Below are 26,982 nucleotides of genomic sequence, written 5' to 3' on the forward strand. Positions count from 1 at the left end.
GGGGTTGTGTAGCGTAACCTTTTCAGGTTGCCAGCGCAATATATAGCTTATCCAAACCCAATTGCCAACCTCACCTATCCGTGGCGAATCCTGTTTCATTAAAAGCCGAGGCTCTGGCGACCCCGAACTCCTCATGGATCTAGGGGGTGGGAGGGCGGTATGGCCTAGAAGATCGCATGTGGTCATAAGAATCGTTCCCCAGATGGTCGGGCTTGTTACCGCAACGTACCGGATCTGCATCCGGCAAAGGACCATCAACTCGATAACACTCCCCAAGGCCTTCGGGGAGTGTACTTATCGGTACAACAACAACATGACCCATCCCAAACCAGCACGGCCATCATTTAGGTTGATGGCAGAATGCAATATTTCTCTCTGAAATGTTATACAAGCTTAAACTTCCATAAGAAGTACAAAGCTTTTTATCTATATATTATAACAACGCTTCTCGCTTCCACTCTGCCTTCAGTCTTAAAATTTTGTGAAGTTATTCGTTCTCTTGTACAGTATCAAAAAGGCGATTATGGACTTTCTTCAGTTTATCCACTAGCTAGGCTCTACGTTATGCTATTTTAGGTCAGCCGAAGACTTGAAACAGCCCTTTACGATATCTAAGCAAAAATGTGCATACATACCAGATTTCATTGAAGGTTGTATCATGTTGTACAAGACGTAACACAACATCCAATTTTTCTGAAACTTTAGCAATTTTGTTCATTGGTTCATCATCTGCAGACGCAACAATTTTGTCGTTAATATGCCAAAACAACTGGAAATAACAAGAGAATCTATTGTGCTATGAACATTTAAAAATTTTTAACTTTACTGCGTAAACATACCACATAAGCTATGGTGCTTGCTGTTTCAATAAATTGCTCTAGAAATTTTTCGAAGCCAGATTGATTTGGACGTTGAAGGGTCATTTTGCGCTCTCTTATTTCCAAATCTACTATTGACTTAAGTTTATGTATAGTTTTCGGCCAACTATCTTTTATTGCTATTTCAATAGTCTTAAAACTGCCATTATTAATATCAGGATAAATAGCATGTAGAGAGGAATGTATCGATATAAAAAATATTTCCTATAAAAAAAAAGAAACCAATTGTTTAAAAATACTGACGCAACATATTTAAAGGATCATACAATCATTAGTTTACAACTTAACTCAAACTTTTCTAAAAACTGTATTCATGATATTAGCAAAAATATGGTTGGTACGAGACAAATTGTACGCATTTCTCGACCTTAACCAAAGACAACCTATTCCAAATTTACCTATTGAAAAATTCTAAATAAGCATGCGATTTGCGGGACAGCGAAAATTCACCGAATTTGGCGGTTATAGTAAGTCAGATTTAGGCCCGTATTATGTATGTCACCGTGAATGTTTGCGTCGCATACACTCACATTCACATTCACCCAGAATTCGTATTTTATAACTTCTTACGTATTCGCGTTTGTCCTCTTACGTAGTCACTACGTATTCACTGAGACTGTCAAGACCAATACGTAGCAAGTATAGCCACTTATTACTTTTATTTCGAAAAACTTTGCAGTGCAATTTTTTCGGAATAAAATCGTTTTAACGATCTGGCAATATTGCAGGTAAACACCTGACAATTTCAAATGAGAGAAAATGGTGTAAATCAATAGATTTTGATATTGTTGTTAAGTGGAGTGTTTATTATTTCAATAATTGAAATTATTTTTAGTGAACATGTAAAAATAAAAAAGAAAACAAACCTGCCTGAGTGTACCACTTTTGCACCCTTTTTCAAATGGCAAATAATATGTTTTATACAAATAAATGGAAACATGTTTTGAATTATTCACAAATCGGATATGTTCATATCCTCTTCCCAGCTTCTTTTGAATTTGCGGTGGTGCTTTCGAGTGTTGTGTACCATTTGCTGATAATTGTAATTTTTTTGGCAATAATCCCCTACGGATGGAAAATGTGTTGCTGGCTGTAAAAACCGAGCCATTGTAACAGTAGCAACACAACAATTGCCAAAGATAATACAAGATCCTCGCAATAGCCGATTCGTTGAGGCTGAATTTTTGCCAGTGAAACTAAAGGCACCTATTTTCCCAGCTAGACGCCAAGTCTGAAGGTACAATTCTGATGCAAGGAGCCTTTATTGACCGGGGTGACGCGTTTCCATTCTTCTTTTGCTATGCCTTAATACATGGTTTTAATAATAGGGTTCATTGAGCTGCGTCTAGAAGTTCGCTTAGATGATCCATTTGGAAACCATTTAGCAGGAACTGCTTGGTCAGCACCCCATTTCCCTCTTTAGAGGCCTACACTTACTCCAGTGAGACTTTTAAGGTGATGTATGGTAACGCAAAATACTCATGAAAGCACAGGAGTAAGCTTGCAGTATATCTGAACTTTAAAAACTGCAACGAAATGCTTAGCATGTAGTTCCCGTTGGGTTTTAACCATGCTGAAACTCCAGGCAAATAAGGAGTCACCATCGCGTAACTTGTAATTCCTCTATAAGACGGTCTTGAAAAATCGTACCACGACCAATAGTTGCTTAAACTACAACATTGTTTTAGGAAGCAAAGAGGTTCTTTTTTGCACTATCGAAAAAAACGAGTACTTTGCGTAGGCAAACGAGGCTGTGAACTGACGTGTGCGAACGATCACAAATTGTCATCAATATCCTCTAACGGAAGTCCAAAGAAACTCGCTGTTTCAACAGAGGTGGACCATAATTAGAGGCGTGTTAGAGGCGTTAGTTGCACAATACAATTGAAGATATGGTTGGTGTCATGTAAGGACACGTTACAAGCAGGACATATCGTTAGCTTAATGTGAAAATGTGCTAAGTCACTTTTTTTGGAATTCAAAATACATCGATCACAAGAAAAAAATATTTTAATTTTTAATTTTTACGTGCTGTTTGATATGATGTGTAAATGTGCTAAGTCATCAACTGTTCAAAAAAATGTGCTAAGTCAACCAGTCAATAATATCAATCTGAATTACTAGTCATTTCTTTGTGCGCGCATTTTATTTACTTATTTAATTCATTCAGTCTAAAAGTACATGCTTTGTTGTTGTTGTTGTATTAACGATAAAGACACTCCCCGAAGGCTTTGGGCCGATGTTGATGGTCCTTTGCCGCATACATATAGATGCGGTACGTTCCGGTAACAAAGCACTATTAAGGTACTAGTCCGGCCATCTCGGGAACAATTTATATGACCACATTAAACCTTCTAAGCCCGTCCTCCCCACTCCCTAGTTCCATGAAGAACTTGGGGTCGCCAGAGTCTCGGCTGTCAATGAAACAGAGACAAGAGAGAGAGGTGAGGTTGACAATTGGGTTAGAGAAGCTATATATTGCGCTGGGAACCCCTTGAGAGATTTGCCTACACAACCCTTTAAATTGGATTCACCCAATTGAGACATACCTTTGGTGTTTGATAAATGCTTTGCGCTGACCATAATCTACTTCAATTGTTATATGTCGATAACTACATGCTTTGTTACAGACTAGTTAAAAATAGAAAACAATTCAAGCTTAAACTTATATAAGCTGTTATTAAAATTAAGAACAGTACTGAATCGATTTGCTAAGTGTATAGTCCTAGTTATAGGTTCATTCATAGCATAATTCGTTTTATTAGTTATTTAGATAAAGAATCTATTATGCCGAAGATCACGCATTGGAATATATGGAATGAACAAATTAGATAAATCAGAGCAATTCGTGCTAAAGTCAAGCATAGTGAGATAAAAGTTCTTCCGTCATGCAAAGCCTGAAGACCAAGCAATTTGTGCCTGCTGGTATATGATGGAGGCCGTTTGGCCAGTGAAGCATACGTAAAGCAATTTTTGTAAGAATTGTTTGAGCCCTCTCCATTTTATAGGAAAGGATTCCATATTATTGAGCAATATTCAAGATCACTTCTGACCAAGGATATATAAAGTGCCCTCAACGTCATAGGATCCTTAAAGTTAGTGGTGTTAAGTCTACTGAACCCAACCATTGCAACAAATTTTGAAACAACGAAGTCAATGGTACTAGAGAGAGTTTGGAGTTAAAAATTACACTCAAGTCTTTAATCTCTTGACAACGATTAAGAGATTTAGTATTTATTTTGTAGATAAAGTATGTGGCTGTTGCCTTTTTGGAATAAGACACAACACAGCATTTGTTTGAATTAAATATAAATTATTGTCTGCGCACCATCCGGCAAAAGAGTCCAGATCAGAACCGTTAGAAATAGTTTGAGAAATAAATAGTATTTTTTGTGAAATATATAGTTTTAGTGCTTTATTTCAATCATTAAGTTGAGGAGTGATGGGAAAACATTGAGTAAAAAGTGCTAAGTCAGGAAAAAAGATTTGCTGAGTGCGGAAATTGTGCTGTCATAAAATAGCTGCTGGGTTGGCAGACATGATTTTTATTTATCTTTTTCAAAGCTTCTACACTCAAAAGCATTACAATTAAGGTATCCTCATTCATAGTTTGAAAAAGGAAGGGTATTTCAAAAATTATTCAGTTTTTTTCGTCTCCTGTAAAATTCGTAAAAGTTGACTTAGCACATTTTCACATTAAGCTAACGATATGCTTTGTATGTCGGGATTGATTCTGGATAGGTAAGAGTTTAACCTGTTACAGTATCCAGAACGAAGTTGAGCCAGAGTGACTCGCGTTTCCCTGGGGAGTGTGCGTTCCTCTTCTGCAAGTTTTGGGTATTGTTCTTCGAGTACTGGATTCACCGGGCAATTCCTGGCATAAAGGTCCGACGCCTGTTTGTGGAGTTCACTGGGGAACTACTTGTGTTTTTTGGCTTCATACGGCTGTGTTCTCAGGTGCCGTATTTTCTCATAATGCTTACGGAGATGACTCCCCAAGCCTCTGGGCGGTGTTGACTCATCAATCAGATGTTTGTTGGGATGCCCATGTTTCCGGGTATTCAACCGGAACTGTTTGGTTAGCATCTCATTTCTCTCCCTCATTATGTAAATCGTGTTCTGTGGACATATGAAGACAACCCGAGGCCGGTTCTGAGGGCAGTATTTTGACAGACCTGTAGCTTCTTCCACTGAGTGGTCTTTAGGCTTGGCGACCACATCGGGGAAGCGGTGCATGCTATCGGCTGGCCAATTGATTTGTAAGTGGTAATGAGCGTTTCTTTATCTTTACCCCAAGTGACGCCGGCAAGAGATTTGAGGATTTTATTACGGCTATGGATTATAGGTATAATTGCGGTTGCATGCTCTCCAAAATTTAATTGCTGATCGAACGTCACACCCAGGAATTTTGGGTGTAAGACAGACGGTAGCGTGACGCCATCGACGTGGATGTTCAATATGGTTGACATTTGGCGCATCCATTTTATAAATAAAATCGCCGATGATTTGGTCGGTGACAATGACAGGGTTCGCGAAGCGAAAGAACTTGAGAGATTAGGAGATAGTTGTTTATTTTATTACCTATCTCATCGATGGGTGGCCCGGGGACCTGTAGCCATTATCGTGCAGTCAGGGGCTTCGATATATAGAAGCTAAACAGAAGCGAGGATAGGACACCACCTTGTGGTACCCCTTGCCTAATTCTTCTGGGCTTAGATGTTGCGTACCTGAATTGTACCGATGCTTGTCGACGAGACAGATTATTTGCGATACACCTTTGAGGTTCGAAATAATTCACTACGTTGTTCGAGAATCAGCAGAATCACCGATTTATAATAACATTTAAAAAAAAGAAGCACAGTGGTATAATTATTACAGTTATTAAAAAATCCACAATAAAATTATTATTTTTATTTTCCTATTACTCAGAATTAGTTTTTGACATAAAACTAAGAAAATAAGGATCGTAACGAAAGATAGTGACAAAACTATAGTATAACTATTAGTTATGATGAGCACTGAAATACAAATTGCCAACGCATCGAGCTGGGTGATAAGGATAAGATGTGTAATCGATTGCAACTACGGTTACGATTTAAGTAATCGTAATTTAAACTTTCTTAAAATTACGAAAACTGTAATCGTTATCGTGGGTCAGGCGATTACGATGCGATTCAAGGGACTGATAAGCGCAATACAAAGCCTTATAGCTTCAAGCTTCCGCAATCCAATTGTCAACCTCACCTACGCGAGGGGAATCCTGTTACAAATATTAATGTGTCATACACATATTTACCAGGCGAGGCTCTGACGATCCCAGGCTTTTAAATTTTTTGGTTGAGCTACTATTTATAGTACTAGCATTCTTTGCAAATTTACGAAAAAATATTCACGGTCTCAACCTTTCCCAAAAATTTTATATTGCTTAATTTATGCAAAAATCTTGTTTACCTCGATTTAAAAAATAAACAGGTAAGGGTGTCTAAGATCGGGTGTAACCGAACATTATATACTTAGCTTGAGCTTCAATTGGACAGTTCATTTCAAATAAATAACTTTTCGAATTTTGTTACAAGGGATTTTTTTAGGCTCTAGAAATGTTGTGTAATGCTTGATCGTAGAAGGGGCGTGGCGCCGTCCAACAAAAAAAATGTCTCCCAATTTCGTTTTACAATAAAACTTGGTAAGTGAAATATCATTGATACAAAATTTTCGCTAGATATAGCTTATTATTCTAGTCTACTACTCTTTTTAACATCCTTTATATATAAAAGTGGGCGTGGTCTTTAACCGATCCCGTCCTTTTTTACTAGAAATATTTCCTGGTATAAGGAAAAGCACACAATCTTATTACGATTCGTTAATTTTTCTTCGAGTTATGGCTCCCGAAACATAGGAAATTGCTTGGTCAAAAAAGGGGCTGTGCCATGCCCATTTTCAAATTAAAATTTTTTCCTTTTTCTTAATACAATTCCATTTGGGAAATGAAACACCATTTATATAAAGCTTTTTTTTGCAAAGATATAGTTTATTTTATTCTTCCCCGACCCTTTAAAAATCTTTTATAAAAAATCTATATATAAAAAGAAGTGTACATTTTGATTGTCACTCCATAACTTGAGAACGGCTCGACAGATTGCCATGAAATTTTTAGGAAAGATACAGGAAGGAGATATGATGGTTAGTTGATTTTGAAATCCCAAATCGGTTTAGCCATTCTTGAGTTATGATTTTTTTTTTAGAAAATTCAAAATTTGAAAAAAAAAAAAAGTTTACATTTCGGTCCGACCTAACGAAAAAAATCGATCCAACCTATTACAAGTTAATTTCATTGACAGCATACATATGTTAAACAGATGAACCTGTCCAAATGCAAATGTTTATCAATCACTGTCTTCTGATGGTAACTATTGTTCACGCCTGCCTTTCCAACATATCTTCGTTAAGTTAATAATTTGCATACATACAAACACACACTCCCACTCATCGCACGCATTCATGCTTTTGTTGTACAACGTCACGTCACCGTCTTCGTTTTTGTTTTTCGCTTTTTTTTTTATCATTTTGCTTTTATCGCATATTCCTCAATGCACTGCACTCCCACTGCAGCAACATAATGCACACTCACCTGCACTAATATTACTTTGCCTATATACTCTTCGCACTCGTCGCTTATTTCGTCAACATTAAATAGCAGGACTTTTCCATGGAAAATTCCTAAACTTAAATTCTGCTGCCTAAATTGAATTTTTTCTTAGCATATAAGATCATTGAATTTGTAATCGTCAAAGAGTTACGACAAAATAAAGCCATATAAAAACCAAATTTCGTTTGCCTATTGATTTGGCATATACATAGATGTAGAAAACGCTCTACATTTCTCCAACTATTATTAATTTAAAAAGTGATTTTAAGTGTGTTCAGTGCAAGAAAACATAGTTAAAAAAGATTTTTTCCATCATTTCATCATATGCATCAAAATGTCACCAACAAGACGATCAACTATAGGTCGACGTACGCGTAATTCTCCCTATAGATTTAATCAAAGGAGAGCGCAAAGTGTAGAGGAACGCTCACAACAAAACCAAGTACAACAATTACGAAACGCACGTCGTCATAGATCGACAGATCCAAATCCATTAAATCCAGCATCGAGACTAACAACACGACTTCCACGTCGTGCTGTGCAAGAGATGGAATAAGCTGCTTTCGCTTACAATAGCGAAAATGATTATAGTGAACATGCCAATATTGGTGGAATGACGGTGACATGTCCACATTGTGATGCAGCCAAATTTCAGCATGTGTTGTGCTAATGGAAAAGTGAGACTACCAGCATTTCAATCTCCCCCCGATCCACTTCATTCATTCATTTTTGGAACGTCGCAAACGTCTAAGCATTTTTTGTCTCACATTCAAGAATACAATGCGGCATTTCAAATGACTTCTTTTGGTGCGACCAAAATTGTAAGAGACAGACTCGCGTTTCCCTGGGGAGTGTGCGTTCCTCTTCTGCAAGTTTTGGGTATTGTTCTTCGAGTACTGGATTCACCGGGCAATTCCTGGCATAAAGGTCCGACGCCTGTTTGTGGAGTTCACTGGGGACCTACTTGTGTTTTTTGGCTTCATACGGCTGCGTTCTCAGGTGCCGTATTTTCTCATAATGCTTACGGAGATGACTCCCCAAGCCTCTGGGCGGTGTTGACTCATCAATCAGATGTCTGTTGGGATGCCCATGTTACCGGGTATTCAACCGGAACTGTTTGGTTAGCATCTCATTTCTCTCCCTCATTATATAAATCGTGTTCTGTGGACATATGAAGACAACCCGATGCCGGTTCTGAGGGCAGTATTTTGACAGACCTGTAGCTTCTTCCACTGAGTGGTCTTTAGGCTTGGCGACCACATCGGGGATGCGGTGCATGCTATCGGCTGGCCAATTGATTTGTAAGTGGTAATGAGCGTTTCTTTATCTTTACCCCAAGTGACGCCGGCAAGAGATTTGAGGATTTTATTACGGCTATGGATTATAGGTATAATTGCGGTTGCATGCTCTCCAAAATTTAATTGCTGATCGAACGTCACACCCAAGAATTTTGGGTGTAAGACAGACGGTAGCGTGACGCCATCGACGTGGATGTTCAATATGGTTGACATTTGGCGCATCCATTTTATAAATAAAATCGCCGATGATTTGGTCGGTGACAATGACAGGGTTCGCGAAGCGAAAGAACTTGAGAGATCAGGAGATAGTTGTTTATTTTATTACCTATCTCATCAATGGGTGGCCCGGGGACCTGTAGCCATTATCGTGCAGTCAGGGGCTTCGATATATAGAAGCTAAACAGTAGCGAGGATAGGACACCACCTTGTGGTACCCCTTGCCTAATTCTTCTGGGATTAGATGTTGCGTACCTGAATTGTACCGATGCTTGTCGACGAGACAGATTATTTGCGCTACACCTTTGAGGTTCGAAATAATTCACTACGTTGTTCGAGAATCAGCAGAATCACCGATTTATAATAACATTTAAAAAAAAAGAAGCACAGTGGTATAATTATTACATTTATTAAAAATCCACAATAAAATTCTTATTTTTATTTTCCTATTACCCAGAATTAGTTTTTGACATAAAACTAAGAAAATAAGGATCGTAACGAAAGATAGTGACAAAACTATAGTATAACTATTAGTTATAATCAGTGACTCATTTTAATAGTTTTTTTCTTGACTCGAAAAGCCCGGTTAAAAACTATTGCTTGGTGAAAGTGTATGGGATTCCGGAGATACCCATAGCATTTTCATGACGAATCATGCATCCTTTTTCAAAAAAATTCACACAAAAAAATAAAATTTGGATATTTATAATATAAGTCCGAAAATAAAAGTTAAATCCAGATTTATATTTTTTATTATCAGAATAAAAGTACGACCCTATAAATAAGATACGGTTCATCCAAATGAAACGAATTTTCTACCAATCCATTCTCGTAAATATCTGGATTTGAAACCTGTAGGGACACTTTAAAATTTTTCCTTCTAGCACTAGAAACTTGTTATCGAAAAACCATAACCAACTGTTGTTGTTGTTGTAGCGATAAAGAAAATCTCCGAAGGTTTCAGGGAGTGTTATCGATGTTGATGGTCCTTTACAGGATAAATATCCGGATGTTCCGGTAACAAGCACCATTAAAGGTACAAGCTCGACCATGTCGGGAACGATTAATTATGACCACATTGAACCTTCTAGGCCATACCAACATTTTTTCTCAAGGAATTTTATTACAAAAGGAACAACTGTTCTGGTCCCTGGCTATAATTTTTATAGGTTTCGCTTATGTTTTTTTTATTCTTGTAAAATTTTTTGACGAATATACATTGAATGAAGCTCTAAATAAATATAACCTTTATGTCTATGGAAAATTTCAATCTTTTTTTTTCCGAAATGCTAAGATTTTTACTCAAAATTTTAGAAAAACGACAATGAAAAAACGAAGTGAATGAAGCAAACGCGACCCAGAAGCAAGTGAATATTTTGACAGCAAAAATTAGTGTTCGTGACACTTTGCGTTGCTATATAATACGAAAAAACGTAAGACAATCACCTACAGTCACCGATAGTCCCTGAGATTCACCGAAGTGAATGAATGCTCTTATATGATACGAATTTGGTTTCACTTGGGTGAAAGTGACTCTTCGCGTCACTTTGCGTTATCTATACTATAATAAATCTCTAGAAAATCGTGTCTGTACATCCAAGACTTCTAAAAACAAAATGAGTGTACTTGACGTTTGGAATGTCGTAGAATCCATCGGCACCACTTTTTTCTGTTTGTCTGTTTGTCTGTATGATATCGATAATCTCGGAAACTAACGAATGGATTTTAATGAGACTTTCACAGATGGATAGCCTGTAATCCAGAAGGGAATCTAGAACTTATTTCATTAAAATCGCGTGAGAAACAAAAAAGATATAGTTGTTTAAGCTATAATTAAGCTACTTTTAAGGATTTTTTTTTTGAAAAACGAAGGTAATCTATCTTCTTCTATACTATACTATAATAAATCTCTAGGAAATCGTGTCTGTACATCCAAGATTTCTAAAAAAAAATGAGTGCACTTGACGTTTGGAATGTAGAATCCATCGGCACCACTTTTTTCTGTTTGTCGGTTTGTCTGTTTGTCTGTATGATATCGATAATCTCGGAAACTAACGAATGGATTTTTATGAGACTTTCACAGATGGATAGCCTGTAATCCAGAAGGGAATCTAGAACTTATTTCATTAAAATCGCGTGAGAAACAAAAAAGATATAGTTGTTTAAGTTATAATTAAGCTACTTTTAAGGATTTTTTTTTTTTTTTGAAAAACGAAGGAAATCTATCTTCTTCTATCTATACTATAATAAATCTCTAGAAAATCGTGTCTGTACATCCAAGATTTCTAAAAAAAATAGTGTACTTGACGTTTGGAATGTCGTAGAATCCATCGGCACCACTTTTTTCTGTTTGTCTGTATGATATCGATAATCTCGGAAACTAACGAATGGATTTTTATGAGACTTTCGCAGATGGATAGCCTGTAATCCTGAAGGGAATCTAGAACTTATTTCATTAAAATCGCGTGAGAAACAAAAAAGATATAGTTATTTAAGCTATAATTAAGCTACTTTTAAGGATTTTTTTTTGAAAAACGAAGGAAAATACACTTAGTTTCCAAACAAATATCAAAGAATGCCTTTGCAAAGTTTTTTTTCAGCTTCATATAAATTAAAAATCAAATTCATGAATAGATAGTGTTATATTTCGATAAATTAATAGATAACTGAGTTATCGGTCAAAATGTATTTGCTCCAAAATCTTTAAATTTACCTACAATATGAAATACTTTTAGCTAAGATTTTGAACCTTTTACACGCGTTAATCAGGGACTCAAACCTTTTGGTGCAATTCGGTTTATCTATTCGCTGACAGGTGGCGCAAAGTTTTCGTGTGTACTGCGATGCTTTGGTAGGTGTGCGATTGGTTGTCGTACACATACACTAAATAAAATTAAAAAAAAAAAAAATAAAGGCCCCTTTAATATAAATACGCATCCCGAACAACGTCGGGTACCCTGCTAGTACATAATAACGCCGTAAGTTTCACAACACTGCTGGCAACTATCAAAATATCGAATATAAAAATAAGTGACAATTGCAGGTAAACACAAAACAAAACAAGTAAATCAGATAAACTGCGAAATAAAATTAACTAGCGATAAATAATTGCTAACAGTGTAGTGGTAGAATAACTATTTTTTTCATTTCTGTAAATTATATTTCATTTCATAATTTAATGCCATAATTTAAATGTAAGTGAAAATGTCATAATTTATAAATCAATGTTAAATGTGAATATGTGTATTTGTGATAATTTCAAATTAATGCTGTTGTTGTTTTTGTGTTTTTATTGTTGATAAATAAAGAAAAGCTCCACAAGAAGCCAAGGAAATTTGGCGAAACGTCGAGCTGTAAGGTGGACTAAATTGTTTTATTTGCACTACTCCAGAATAGATCGGAAAAGCTTACCAAAAAATATATGTAAAACTAGTGCCAACGTTTACTAGTGAACAGCACTTGGTTGTGGTAGTGCTCAATATAAAGTGCCAAATCGTCCTGTGAAAACTTAAAAAATGAAGATGAGCACTGAAATACAAATTGCCAACGCATCGAGCTGGGTGATAAGGATAAGATGTGTAATCGATTGCAACTACGGTTACGATTTAAGTAATCGTAATTTAAACTTTCTTAAAATTACGAAAACTGTAATCATTATCGTGGGTCAGGCGATTACGAGGGGAATCCTGTTACAAATATTAATGTGTCATACACATATTTACCAGGCGAGGCTCTGACGACCCCAGGATTTTAAATTTTTTGGTTGAGCTACTATTTGTAGTACTAGCATTCTTTGCAAATTTACGAAAAAATATTCACGGTCTCAACCTTTCCCAAAAATTTTATATTGCATAATTTATGCAAAAATCTTGTTTACATCGATTTAAAAAATAAACAAGTAAGGGTGTCTAAGATCGGGTGTAACCGAACATTATATACTTAGCGTGAGCTTCAATTGGACAGTTATTTCAAATAAATAACTTTTCGAATTTTGTTACAAGGGATTTTTTTAGGCTCTAGAGATGTTGTGTAATGCTTGATCGTAGAAGGGGCGTGGCGCCGTCCAACAAAAAAAATGTCTCCCAATTTCGTTTTACAATAAAACTTGGTAAGTGAAATATCATTGATACAAAACTATTTTTCGCTAGATATAGCTTATTATTCTAGTCTACTACTCTTTTTAACATCCTTTATATATAAAAGTGGGCGTGGTCTTTAACCGATCCCGTCCTTTTTTACTAGAAATATTTCCTGGTATAAGGAAAAGTACACAATCTTATTACGATTCGTTAATTTTTCTTCGAGTTATGGCTCCCGAAACATAGGAAATTGCTTGGTCAAAAAAGGTGCGGTGCCATGCCCATTTTCAAATTTAAATTTTTTCCTTTTTCTTAATACAATTCCATTTGGGAAATGAAACACCATTTATATAAAGCTTTTTTTTGCAAAGATATAGTTTATTTTATTCTTCCCCGACCCTTTAAAAATCTTTTATAAAAAATCTATATATAAAAAGAAGTGTACATTTTGATTGTCACTCCATAACTTGAGAACGGCTCTACAGATTGCCATGAAATTTTTAGGAAAGATACAGGAAGGAGATATGATGGTTAGTTGATTTTGAAATCCCAAATCGGTTTAGCCATTCTTGAGTTATGATTTTTTTTTTAGAAAAAATTCAAAATTTGAAAAAAAAAGTTTACATTTCGGTCCGACCTAACGAAAAAAATCGATCCAACCTATTACAAGTTAATTTCATTGACAGCATACAAATGTTAAACAGATAAACCTGTCCAAATGCAAATGTTTATCAATCACTTTCTTCTGATGGTAACTATTGTTCACGCCTGCCTTTCCAACATATCTTCGTTAAGTTAATAATTTGCATACATACAAACACACACTCCCACTCATCGCACGCATTCATGCTTTTGTTGTACAACGTCACGTCACCGTCTTCGTTTTTGTTTTTCTATTTTTTTTATCATTTTGCTTTTATCGCATATTCCTCAATGCACTGCACTCCCACTGCAGCAACATAATGCACACTCACCTGCACTAATATTACTTTGCCTATATACTCTTCGCACTCGTCGCTTATTTTGTCAACATTAAATAGCAGGACTTTTCCATAGAAAATTCCTAAACTTAAATTCTGCTGCCTAAATTGAATTTTTTCTTAGCATATAAGATCATTGAATTTGTAATCGTCAAATAGTTACGACAAAATAAAGCCATATAAAAACCAAATTTCGTTTGCCTATTGATTTGGCATTGTACATAGATGTAGAAAACGCTCTACATTTCTCCAACTATTATTAATTTAAAAAGTGATTTTAAGTGTGTTCAGTGCAAGAAAACATAGTTAAAAAAGATTTTTTCCATCATTTCATCATATGCATCAAAATGTCACCAACAAGACGATCAACTATAGGTCGACGTACGCGTAATTCTCCCTATAGATTTAATCAAAGGAGAGCGCAAAGTGTAGAGGAACGCTCACAACAAAACCAAGTACAACAATTACGAAACGCACGTCGTCATAGATCGACAGATCCAAATCCATTAAATCCAGCATCGAGACTAACGACACGACTTTCACGTCGTGCTGTGCAAGAGATGGAATAAGCTGCTTTCGCTTACAATAGCGAAAATGATTATAGTGAACATGCCAATATTGGTGGAATGACGGTGAGATGTCCACATTGTGATGCAGCCAAATTTCAGGGTGAAACGCCTGACATGTGTTGTGCTAATGGAAAAGTGAGACTACCAGCATTTGAATCTCCCCCCATCCACTTCATTCATTCATTTTTGGAACGTCGCAAACTTCTAAGCATTTTTTGTCTCACATTCAAGAATACAATGCGGCATTTCAAATGACTTCTTTTGGTGCGACCAAAATTGTAAGAGACAATTTCATGCCGACATTTAAGGTAATTACTTCATGCGGAATATCATATGAAAATTGCGTTTGCAATTCCCAGTGCGTCTATCATTTGTTGTTTTGTTGTTGTTGTAGCAATGCTTCGCCCCACCTGACAGCCGCGACCGATCAAAAATTGTCATCAATATCCTCTAACGGGAGTCCAAGGAAACTTGCCGTTTCAACAGGGGTGGACCATAAGGAAAGGGGTGTTAGAGGCGTTGGTTCCACATTACAATTAAAGAGATGGTTGGTGTCATGTGGGGACACATTGCAAGCGGGGCATACATTTTGTATGTCGGGGTTGATTCTGGATAGGTAAGAGTTTAACCTGTTACAGTATCTAGAAAGAAGTTTAGCAAGAGTGACACGCGTTTCCCTGGGAGTATGCGTTCCTCTTCCGCGAGTTTTGGATACTTTTCTTTAAGTACTGGATTCACCGGGCAATTCCCGGCATAAAGGTCCGACGCCTGTATATGGAGTTCACCAAGGACCTGCTTGTGTTTTTTCGCTTCATACGGCTGGGTTCTCAGGTGCCGTATTGGGATGCTCAGGTTTCTGGGTATTCAACAGGAACTGTTTGGTCAGCATCTCATTTCTCTCCCTGATGGGGAGTATTCTCGCCTCATTATGCAGATGGTGTTCTGGGGACATAAGAAGACAGCCCGTGGCAATTCTGAGAGCAGTATTTTGGCAGGCCTGTAGCTTCTTCCAGTGGGTAATTTTAAGGCTTCGCGACCATATGGGTGACGCGTAGCACGTAATCGGCTGGCTAATTGCTTTGTATGTAGTCATGAGCGTTTCTTTATCTTTTCCCCAGCTACTGCCAGCGAGGGATTTGAGGATTTTGTTACGGCTCTGAATTCTCGGAACAATTGCGGCTGCGTGCTCACCAAAATGTATATCCTGATCAAAGGTCACACCCAAGATTTTGGGGTGTAGGACAGTCGGTAGCGTAGTGCCATCGACGTGGATGTTCAAAATGGTCGACATTTGGGACGTCCATGTTGTAAATAGGGTCACGGAAGATTTAGTCGGTGATAATGCCAGGTTTCGCGAGGCGAAAAAACTGGAGAGATCAGGGAGGTATCATTTGTCATGTCCATCAATAAGGCACAAGAACAAACGCTTCAAATATGCGGATTAAATTTGGAGGAGCCGTGCTTTTCACATGGGCAGCTATACGTGGCCTGCTCAAGAGTTGGAACTCCAAATTGTTTGTTTGTGCTCGCTTCCAATGAGTAAACTAAAAATATTGTATATCCAAATGTTTTGGATTGACGTTAATAATTTTGTAATACAATGCATTAATTTCATAAAAAAATTTATAATCTTTCATTGCTTTTTTTGGTTGGTTGCTACGAAGTGCAACGGCGTCCGCTAGTCTTATATAAAATTGGACGTGGTTCGTAACCGATTTAATTTTTTTTTCGAAGCATTCTTTATAGTAAAGGCAACCTCTCTGTCGAATTTTGTTATGATAGGTTTAACGGTTTTTGATTTATGTTAATAATATTTGTAAAATTTATTTTATCACAAGTGGGCGGTGCCACGCTCATTTTCAAAAAGTTTTTCAAATTTTTATTAAGTCTCAATATCAGTCTAACCATCAAATTTCAACATTCTGGGTGTATTATTTACTAAATGTTATATATGATGAAGGCGAGCGTGGTAATCATCCGATTTCGCTCATTTTGCATAACGATGGGAGATGAGTGCCAAATACCAAATTTCAATGAGATATCTCAACATTTACTCAAGTCATCGTGTGCACACAGAGACGGACGGACAGGGCTAAATCAGTTCTTTTTTTCATTCTGAGCATTTTGATATATGAAGGTCTAAACTTATCTCGATTTGTTTATGCCGTTACCTTTTATGTTATAGAAATAACAAATAGTTTTCCAATGTCACCTAGAGCAATTTCATAAATATAGTCGCTTTGCGTTATACATAATAACGCCGTAAGTTTCACAACACTGCCATGGATCAACTATATGGTTGGCTCATCTGTACAATAACAAAATATGTCTGTTCAAATTGTCAAAATCTGTGTTGGTGTTGGTGCGAATGGTACGGAATGGAAACATAAAACTTTGCAGTTTTTGTATGTGTAAGAAAATGTTGACAATGTGTTGGTTTCATTTTGAGTTTGCCATCCCCTTTTGACAATCCCATCGACCATGCAATGAAATAAATAAAATCAGCTGATGAGATGAGCCAACCATATAATTGAGACATGAACACTGCTGGCAACTATCAAAATATCGGACATAAAAATAAGTGACAATTGCAGGTAAACACAAAACAAAACAAGTAAATCAGATAAACTGCGAAATAAAATTAACTAGCTATAAATAATTGCTAACGGTGTAGTGCACTTCAGAATTCTGCAGTTAAGACTGTAATGGATTAACTGGGAAGATCACGGAGATAGTCGATTCCATGAAGCGGCACAACATCCGCATTGCTGCGATTCAGGAGACTAAACTCACAGCAAGATCTGCATTGCAGACCTGTTCTGGGTATAATGTCCACGGAAAAGATCGCGAGAGCGGAAATGGAGGCGGTCTCGCGTTTATCATACACCACTCTGTGCAATATCATATATTTGATCCCGACATCGACCGCAGGGACAGTGTCTTAGAACGTCAAGGCTTATCTATCCGGTCAGACGATGCAAACCTAGAAATCATCAACATCTACATCCCTCCTGCCACCTGTTTCCCCAGTGGATACGGCCCTAATATAAGCGCCTTACTTACTGGCAACAATCGCATTATCTTAAGCGATTTCAATGCCCATCACGATCTATGGCATTCAAACTTGCGGGTGGATAGTAGGGGTGAGATGTTGGCGGACGTTCTGCACAATAAACGGAGACGCTCCCACACGTATGGTAGGAAGCTGTTCACAGTTCGCCGGATATTTCAATCGTGAGCGCAGAACTCGTGAACTCCGTCAACTGGCAGCCGATGGTAACATTGGCATCCGACCACCTGCCTATCCTTATTTCGCTCGAGCGTTCCGCCGACTTCATAGTCACAGAAAAACGCACTTTCATTAACTTTAAAAAAGGAAAGTGGACCGAATAAAAATCCTTTACAGACAACCGCTTTGCTGCCCTCCCTATCCCGACTGATGCCCACCAAGGGGAGCGTGCTTTACGCAAGGTAATTGAATCCGCCTCGGCTCGTTTATTTTCCCCAGTGTTTCGTGTAGAACAAGCTAGCTGGACAAAAACAAAGTTTTTATTCCAAGAAAAGTGTAATGAGAAATGAAAGAAAATAAACAAAATAACGGGATTTTTGCTTTTTTTTGATATTTCTGCTCATATATATTGAGTAATTGAAATAAGAAGGCAGGAGTGGCCGTAAAATGCATTGATTAATTTGCAAAGTTCTTGTTGAATATTAAGCTTCATATTTCCTTTAAGTGAACACTTTTATATAATTTTTTTGATGGATTCTAAGCTCGAAGGTAAGTAAAATTTTTTAATAGTAATTCTTTCACAATTAGAGTATTTTCAATATATTTAACATTCCGTTATTAAGAAGAAAAGGTATTTTTTCTCTATATTTTTAACTTTAGCGACAAAAAAAGTTACATACATCCGCGGACATTTTACATATGTTATAGCCGCAAGTATTCTCTAATAGTCGAAAGAAAAAACCATTGCGAATTCTTTGCACATCTATTTTAAATTTTTTTTTTTGTAGATTTAGTTATCTCTACATATATAATAGGATGTATGTACGTACCAGCTCCAACGAGATATTTGAACCTTTAAAGCTGATCTACAAACGGCAAAACCAATTCCCAGGTACAGGGAACAAACACGTAGCCATAAAACACACAAAAATAAACGCGCAAGGTCAACAAGAGCACACCAAAAGCAAAAAGGCGAAGATCACTGACTTCAACCTGCCACAACCTACCGCACCAGTCACCAAGGCATAAAAACAGGTACATACAAAGCAATCCTAATGCAGGTATAACCACACTGGAACGCTACACAAAACAACCCCATTTGTTAGCATCTACGCCAATACCTGAATGTAATATAAATACTGCACAACTGATAACAAATCAGAACGATCAACGACACTTAAGATGGCAGCACAACAATCATCAACTATTCACCCTGTCGGAAAATCAAAAACACAAAGCAGTTTAGTTATAACCGTACCAAGAACGGAGTTTTTTGACATTTGGGTTCAACATTCGAAGGAAACCAGATATAAAGAATTATTGAGTTTTGTTGTACTTAGGTACGATTTAAGCGAAGCAGCCGAGTATTCGATAAAAAGTTTAAGCTTACAAATATCGGCATATTCGTCGAAGCTGGATCAAAAGTGGAACACTTCTGGAAGACATAAGGAGCGATTTTTGAATAAAAACTCGGAGTGACTTTCGGGTCCAGACTTCACATTTACAATAACGGTGGATTCAAAGTTGCTATCAGACCAGCCAACCACTTCTTCAGGTAACCTCGGCCCCGGAAGACGAAAGAAGGTCTTTGTTAGCTGCAGTGAAAAAACCAAACGGCGTCGAGTGGATGACCTCTTGCAATCTAGAAGTCCTGGTGAATTACTTTATGCGGCAGAAGTATCAACGCGTATGTCCGGCAACAGAAATGTTGCTAACATTATAAAAAATCACAGGAAACCACTCAAATATCCGGAACAAAGATGACATGTGAGCCAGGTGCAATATGCTTGAGCAATGTAGAAGCTTTAGCATACTACGTAGATAGCAAGTCGACGACTCATAGGTACAAAACGACTCGGAAGTGGAGCACAAGGCAGGCCATAAAGTTTATCCATCATTTTATAGTCTAAGAAAAGCTAAGGCAGAATGCTATACAAATGAAATTGATGTGGGTGAAACACGTGCGGAAATTAAAGTCCAGTCCCTATTAGATAAAACTGTTGAGCGTTTAGTTTTAGCCAGGGATGCACATTAACGTTAAGCTAATCGTTTATCAAAAAATGTCCACCGTTTCCGTAGAAACACTTCGAAATATTATCGATAAAGAAATTATCAAGATAAATTGTATCTCGTTTTTAACCGAAACGAAAAGCTTTCGTTAACGTTAAAAACGTTAACAAAAACGTGATACTTTATTTTTGAATTGTGCTGCCAATGCTATAGCCATGGTGAAGCTGTAAGGTGGTAACAGCGAGCGGACATACACACACAAACTCCATGTAATTTGTTTGTCTAATTCGTTGGTGGTAATGTCAAAAATACTCTGAGAAATGTTCGTACTGTCAAAATTCATGAGAAAAGTTGCAATCAGCTTGGCTAATGCTTTCACCTTTAATGACTCCGCCATCAATCAGCTTTGCCAGCATAGTTTGAAATTAATAATCAACATAAACGATTTGATTCCGTTTTGATATGGCAGAAAACGAAACAAAATCATTTCGTTAATTTGACGTTCTTAACGTCAATAAACGAAACGAAATGACTTTGTTTCGTTTATTAACGTTAATTATCGTAACGAAATGATATCGGTTCGTTGGTTAAGCATGCCTGGTTTTAGCAAATCAAGAAGTTTTTGTAAGTTTATTACCTACAAACTTGACGTATACTTTAATCAGCAAGTGGGGTTGCGATGGAAGCTCTGACCATAGTACATATAAGCAAAAGTTTACATGCAGTTCTGACACTGATGAGTTTTTGTTTATATTTTCTTTCGTTCCTCTTCAATTACAGGATGAAAAAGGTAACATTGTTCGGCAGAATCCTCGACCTTCTTCTACCATGTATTGTCGTCCAATTAAATTTATTTTTTCTAAACAAACAAAATATAACCTACCCTATAACTTTTTGTTGGATCAGGTTTTATTTAATTTAAATCTATTGTCTTTTCTACTTTGTATGATACTTTACTTTTAAGTTTTTGTAATAAGTAATTTTCACATAATTAATTTAAATATTTACATTGTTATTATTATTATTGTAATTCACTTTTACATTCCTGACTGGTGCTATAAAATAATTTTGTAAAAATTGTAGTGCCAGGATAAATACTCAAATAAATACAAAACATGTATGGACATATGTACAGTCACTCACATAATTAAGTAGATACCCCTTTTTGGACAATTCTTACAATTTTCCCTTTCGCAAATTTATTTTAACTAATTTCCCATAAGAAAATTTGACACGATCTATAACAGAAACTAAATTATATTTAAAAAATGTTTGAAAAATTCGACGAATTGTCATAAAAAAATTAAATTTTTTTCCGAATTTTTAGAATTTTTTAGAGTATTGAGATTTGTAGTCCATTCAATTTAAGTACAATAAAGTAATATTCTTGACTCCTTTAAATTTTTTTTGGATCTATGTCACTTATTCACATTAGTTACTGTATATGAAATAAGCAAATGTATGCATATGAAGTAAAATTTTGGAAAAAAATAAAAAAAAAGAACATATGGCTGAAAAAAATGACGCAGTTGTAATAAATGACTGCATATGAAACGGAAAATCTCATAAAATATTTTGTCCAGCTGGCTTGTTCTACACGAAACACTGTGCGCCGTTAGAATTCCCAAATTCGGCCCTACTTCCCGGCGGAGGCCGTAAGTTTAGCCACAGGTCCAGGCCCAAAGATCGATGAGCTTTGCAACAGAATAAACGGCTACCTCCCTGATCTCTCCAGTTTTTTCGCCTCGCGAAACCTGGCGTTATCACCGACTAAATCCTCCGCGACCTTATTTACACAATGGACGTCCCAAATTACCCACTGGAAGAAGCCACGGGCCTGCCAAAATACTGCTGAACACTCTCCTCTTCTTCTGTACATCTGCAGCTGCGACAGTAGTCGAAGGTCGTTACCCCCATTCTAGCACCATGCGTGCCTATTAAACAATGCCCTGTTAGAACCCTTATCAGGGACGATCGAACTGATTTGTTTAAAATCAGAAGCGCTCTTGTGCGCCCCTTGTCATATGAGGGCCAAGTTAGCCTGGATGTCTCACACGATGATATGGCTGACCATAGTCCATTTGCAATTGGCCAAAGTGTCAGTAAATAATAATTACCTGTAAATATACTGTAACGAATTTACTGCAAATCCTCTTATTTGCCCCTCTGCTAACGTTCGAATCACTAAACTGTTGAATAAATAACTCCACTATTTAATAATGCAAAATGGCCTTTATTAAAGTACTTCACAGTAACACTTATACTCCGCAGCTAATAGATTGCTTAAATCAAACTGATTGATAGCTTAAATGAAACTAACTCTCGCGCCTCTACTGTGGCGGCCTTTTATATTTTTTGATTTCTCGTTGCATACTTCTAGGCTTTTCCATTCCAGAACTTACTAGTTAGTTATCAGTTACAAAATCACCAGCCACAACTACGGGTATAGCTTCTCATATGCGCGTGAGTAATTCTTGCACAAATTATTGCCCTCTCTTGTGAGCACCTCAGATAAGATATATGCATGTGTTTGTGCGTTGCTTCTCCGCTGCGTGTACGTACATATGTGTATATATAATTATTGATTCGGTTATGTAGATACATAATGATTGATTTATGGATGTGCATGATATCACTGTTTAGCATCGGCTTAGAGATGACAGTACCCCTTAGTGTTGCTAATATTCGTAACAATACACATATTTATATTTTTACATATTACATATTGTTACGAATATTAGCAACACTAAGGGGTACTGCCATATCCAAGCCGATGCTAAGCAGTGACTGTATGTACATCAATAATTCAAGCATTATGTCTACACATATGTACGTACACGCAGCGGAGAAGCAACGCACAAACACATGCAGATATCTTATCTGAGATATGCAATTATAATTGTGGAAGTGTCGCTCACAAGCACACGCGCATGAGCTGTGAGAGAAGCTATAAAAATTGTGCATCTGTAGTTATAGCTGAGAAACTTATAGCAGATAACCAACTAGTAAATTCTAGAACAGAACCGCCTAGAAATGTCAACGAGGAAACCAAACACTATAAAAGGCAGCAACAGTAGAGGCGTATCAATCAGTTGGATTTAAGACGCTATCTAGCGAGCAATAGCAGTATTATTTTGAAAATCAGTTTCATTAAAGCATTCCATCTGTCGAGTAGTAGCAGTGTTATTTTAATAAAGGCAATTTTGCATTATTAAATATAGGAGTTATTTATTCAACAGTTTAGTGATTCACCCTTAGCAGAAGGTTGCAAATAAGAGGATTTGCAGTAAATTCGTTACAATTGGTGTGAGAAGAGGAATTGCTGAATAACTTCCGAAGATTGGGAATACAACTTTGACAATGCAAAGTTGAGTGAATTGAGGATCCAGCAACTGAAAAAGGAGTTCGAGAACCGTGGATTGAATGATTGAATACAACCGACAATAAGATCGAATTTCAAGCACGGCTACGAGAGGTAAAGGAGTCGCAAGGAATTGATGTGGACGAGTATGTCTTTTATCCTGATGGGGACGAGACAACAACAAAAATTGAAGAGAAAAACGAAACATCGCAGACAATTACGAGTACAGACTTGAACTTGATTTTGGCTGCAATATCTGCACAAACATCGACAGTAACATCAATGTCGTCGCAAATGTCAGAAATGTCGTCAAAAATAACATCGAAGATTGAAGCACAAGAAACGCGTATGTCAGAAATGTGGACACAGATTACATCCAAGATGGAAACTCAACTGGAAGAACAGAAAACATATATGGCATCCCAACTGGAAGAGCAAAAGACATATATGACATCTCAGTTGGCTGAGCAGTTGAAAGCACAGGAGGCCCGCATATCCTCGCAACTGGAAGCACAGGAGATAAGGGTAACATCGAAGCTGGAGGCCCAGGATACAAAAATTTTACAGTTTGAGGAAAAAATCGAGGCCGAGGTGGATGCTTTGAGAGGACGTATCGAGCAGTTGCAACTAAATCGCCCAGCAGTTTCAACGAGTAATCCAAAGGTAAAAACACCATCCTTTAACGGTTCTGTTCCTTTCCAGGTCTTTAAGCTACAATTGGAGAAGACCGCAACAGTGAACAACTGAAGATAAAGTTGCTGCACTCTTCGTAGTATTGAAAGGACCAGCTGCCGAAATCTTACAGACTATTCCAGAGTACGAACGGAACAGTTATGACGCATTGATGGCTGCTGTAGAACGACGGTACGGAAGCGAACACAGGAAACAGATATATCAAATAGAATTGCAAAATCGTTACCAAAAAGCTAATGAGACTTTGCAAGAGTTTGCTTCGGATGTTGAAAGGTTGTCTCATTTGGCAAATGCGGATGCACCCGTAGAGTACACCGAGAGGGTAAACATCCAGAGTTTTATAAATGGCATACGGGACGTCGAAAGAAAGCGAGCTACATACGCAAACCCAAAGCCAACTTTCGTAGAAACGGTGTCAGAAGCTCTGATTCAGCAAAACAGTGTCGCTTCTGTGTAAGCCAGTTTTCAAAGCACGCCGTGTGGAAGTAGAAAGGCCAGAGTGGGTAGACGCAATATTGGAGGCGCTGAAAGAATCGCAAAAGCGGAGTGAAAGAGTTATCAAATGCTTCAAATGCGGGAAGCCCGGCCACATTGCACGTCATTGCGATCTTGGTCCTAATAGTTCCAACAATGTGGGTGGCCGTAAACGCAAAGCTGGAGGAGATGAGCAAGATCGTGTCAGATGTAAAGAACGAAAACTTGCCCCAGCTGTTGAATGTCCTGTGATATATGTGTCGCAAATTGGAAGAAAATCGAGCAGTCTTGCCGTCGAAGGAAAGCTGGATGGCAAGGAGCGTGTACTGACTGTAAATACGGGTGCATCTCATTCCTTAATCCGATCTGACTTGGTCAACAGGAGAGTAAAACCGTTACCTGGAGCAAGGTTGCGTACGGTCACTGGCGAGTATAACCAAGTCCAAGGAGAAGCGGTATGTGAGGTATTAATTGCAAAGGTCATGGTTCTACACAAATTCATTGTGGCGGAGATTGTTGATGAAGTCATATTGGGAGTGGATTTCTTAGTTGACCATGACATCAGGATCGATATGCGGAGAAAGATTATGCGCTATAAGAACCAGGATATACCACTTAACTTTAGTTTGGAGAAAGGGTTCAGCAGTAATCGGGTACTGGTGGAGAAGACTCGACAAAGACCACGACCCCAGCGGGTCAGGGGATTAGAATATACCCGCGGTAGCTAAGCCTGTCGTAAGAGCTCGATAAAAGTCCGTCGATATTAGGTATCGGATATGCATCTTTAACCGTTAACTCATTTAGTTTACGGGAGTCTAAACAGAATCTGGCTTTCCCTGGCTTCACGATTAATACTCCTGGTGAAGACCATGGCGATCCTTCAGCTTCCTCTATAACGCCTAATTGTAACATGCGGTCTATTTCTTTGCAGAGAGTTTTCTCCATAGCTGGTGAAATGGGGTAATACCTCTGTTTCACTGGGGTAGATATTCCCATGTCTATGGAATGTTCAATCAGGTTTGTGGTGCCTAGGCCTTCTTTCTCAAACGAAGGAAAGGCGGCTATCGCTACTGCTAACTGACGTCTCTGCATCGAGGAAAGCTGTACTACTTCCGTTTTTTCTTCTTCTTCTGCAGAAAACTGGCATAAACTCGCTTCTACCAATACTTTTAAACCAAATGTCTGCCAGAAATCCATGCCGCAGATAATATTAATTGCTACAGTGGGTACAATCAAAAATTCAAAATTATGCTGCTGATCATTAAATGATATTTTAAGGCTAATCGACCCTGCTACATTTTGCTTTTTTCCATCGGCAGTTCTAACTAGTCCAGAGAATTTCCTATATTTCATGTCCGGATTATCTAAAATCTCTTTAGCTAAATGCGACCCTATACAACTTTTATTGGCTCCGCTATCCAGCAATGCCAAATAGCTTGTTCCAAGTGATAAGTTAGCGTAGGGTCTAATATCCGACCCATTAGCCACAATTGACGATATAACATGCTTACGCATTTCCTTTTTGCGCTGCCAAAAGTCATGCATACGCTTACTCGATCTTGACTTTGGAAGTGCGTGCGACAGTCCTGAAAATATTCGAGCCCTCGCCCTCTTATATTCAGCCAAACGTATATGGTACGGTCGAAAAAGTGGATTTACTTTACTACGTGAACTGCACGCAACTGGGTTAACGGAATCTAAAGGTTTATTTAACGATAAATATGTATATGTCATGTCTGGTACCTTCGAAGAAACCTTCGGTAGGATTTTGGCTCTAATGAAATCATCATTAACTGAGCTGGAATTTAGTTCCGAGGTCGATGAGTTGGGCGTCCGCCAGTTGTTTGACGAACATCCCTCCTTACGTTTTCCGACGTGCATTTTGCACAAGATGGTTTGTATGTGTCCGCGGCACCACAGCCATAACAAAATATTCGCCGTGTCTACAGACAATCGTGATATCGATGACCTACTTCTTCACAGTTCCAACATTTGCTTTGACTAGAATCTATTGCTGCAACATCCATCCTAGCGTCATCACTATGATCTTCTCCGCCGTTATCATCACTTTTGGGGTGATGGGAAAGTTCGCATATCTGCCGACGCACTGGTGTTTGCCGCGGTACTGTATTGTTAAGGTCACGAAAGAATTTTTCATGCCTTCGAGCCTCTCTTCTCAAAGTAACGATATCGCGTATGTCCAGATGTAGCAACTCGTGTCGGAGGTCAGGCTTTATATTTCGCATAAGTGTCTCAACTAAGTCGGAGTCGTTCATAGGATATCTTAATCTGTCACACATGCTCTAATGTTATCTAAAAAGTCATTAAATAGCTCATTCGGCTTCTGTTTCCTTTTCCTAATGTCGTCTTTAATTTCCGAGTCGGTAGAGAAATCTTTAAATTCGCATCGCCTCACATAACTGAAGCCAATCGAGATTCTCGCTGTTTTGACGATACCGCCAAAACCATTGCAGAGCTTTTCCCTCGAATAAGGAATGCACATGCTGACATAAAAGGATAAAATTTCCATTCAAGTGAAGAGATGTAAG

The 26,982-nt window shown here is 37.8% G+C and overlaps 2 protein-coding genes across 11 annotated transcripts in view; one reads left to right on the top strand and one right to left on the bottom strand.

Moving 5' to 3' along the window:
* Positions 1-26,982, top strand: part of LOC137249931 (uncharacterized) — a 281,596-nt gene that overhangs the window by 186,346 nt on the left and 68,268 nt on the right. The gene's annotated exons all lie outside the window — the stretch shown is intronic.
* tefu (Serine/threonine-protein kinase tefu) overlaps positions 1-26,982 on the bottom strand; it is a 261,095-nt gene that overhangs the window by 171,025 nt on the left and 63,088 nt on the right. For 9 of the 10 annotated variants that reach the window (XR_010952623.1, XR_010952624.1, XM_067782012.1 and 6 more), the window contains exons 6-7: positions 840-1,082; positions 636-769 (exon numbers count right to left, since the gene is read on the bottom strand). The exons of the other annotated variant lie outside the window; for it this stretch is intronic. Coding sequence is in view for 7 of the 9 variants with exons in the window: in XM_067782012.1 (XP_067638113.1) it covers positions 636-769; positions 840-1,082 (377 nt within the window). In the remaining 2 variants the exon portion in view is untranslated. The remainder of the gene's footprint in view (positions 1-635; positions 770-839; positions 1,083-26,982) is intronic. 10 annotated transcript variants of the gene reach the window in all.

The sequence above is a fragment of the Eurosta solidaginis genome, chromosome 4, assembly GCF_040869045.1.
Source record: "Eurosta solidaginis isolate ZX-2024a chromosome 4, ASM4086904v1, whole genome shotgun sequence".
In the NCBI taxonomy this organism is placed as follows: Eukaryota; Metazoa; Arthropoda; class Insecta; order Diptera; family Tephritidae; genus Eurosta; species Eurosta solidaginis.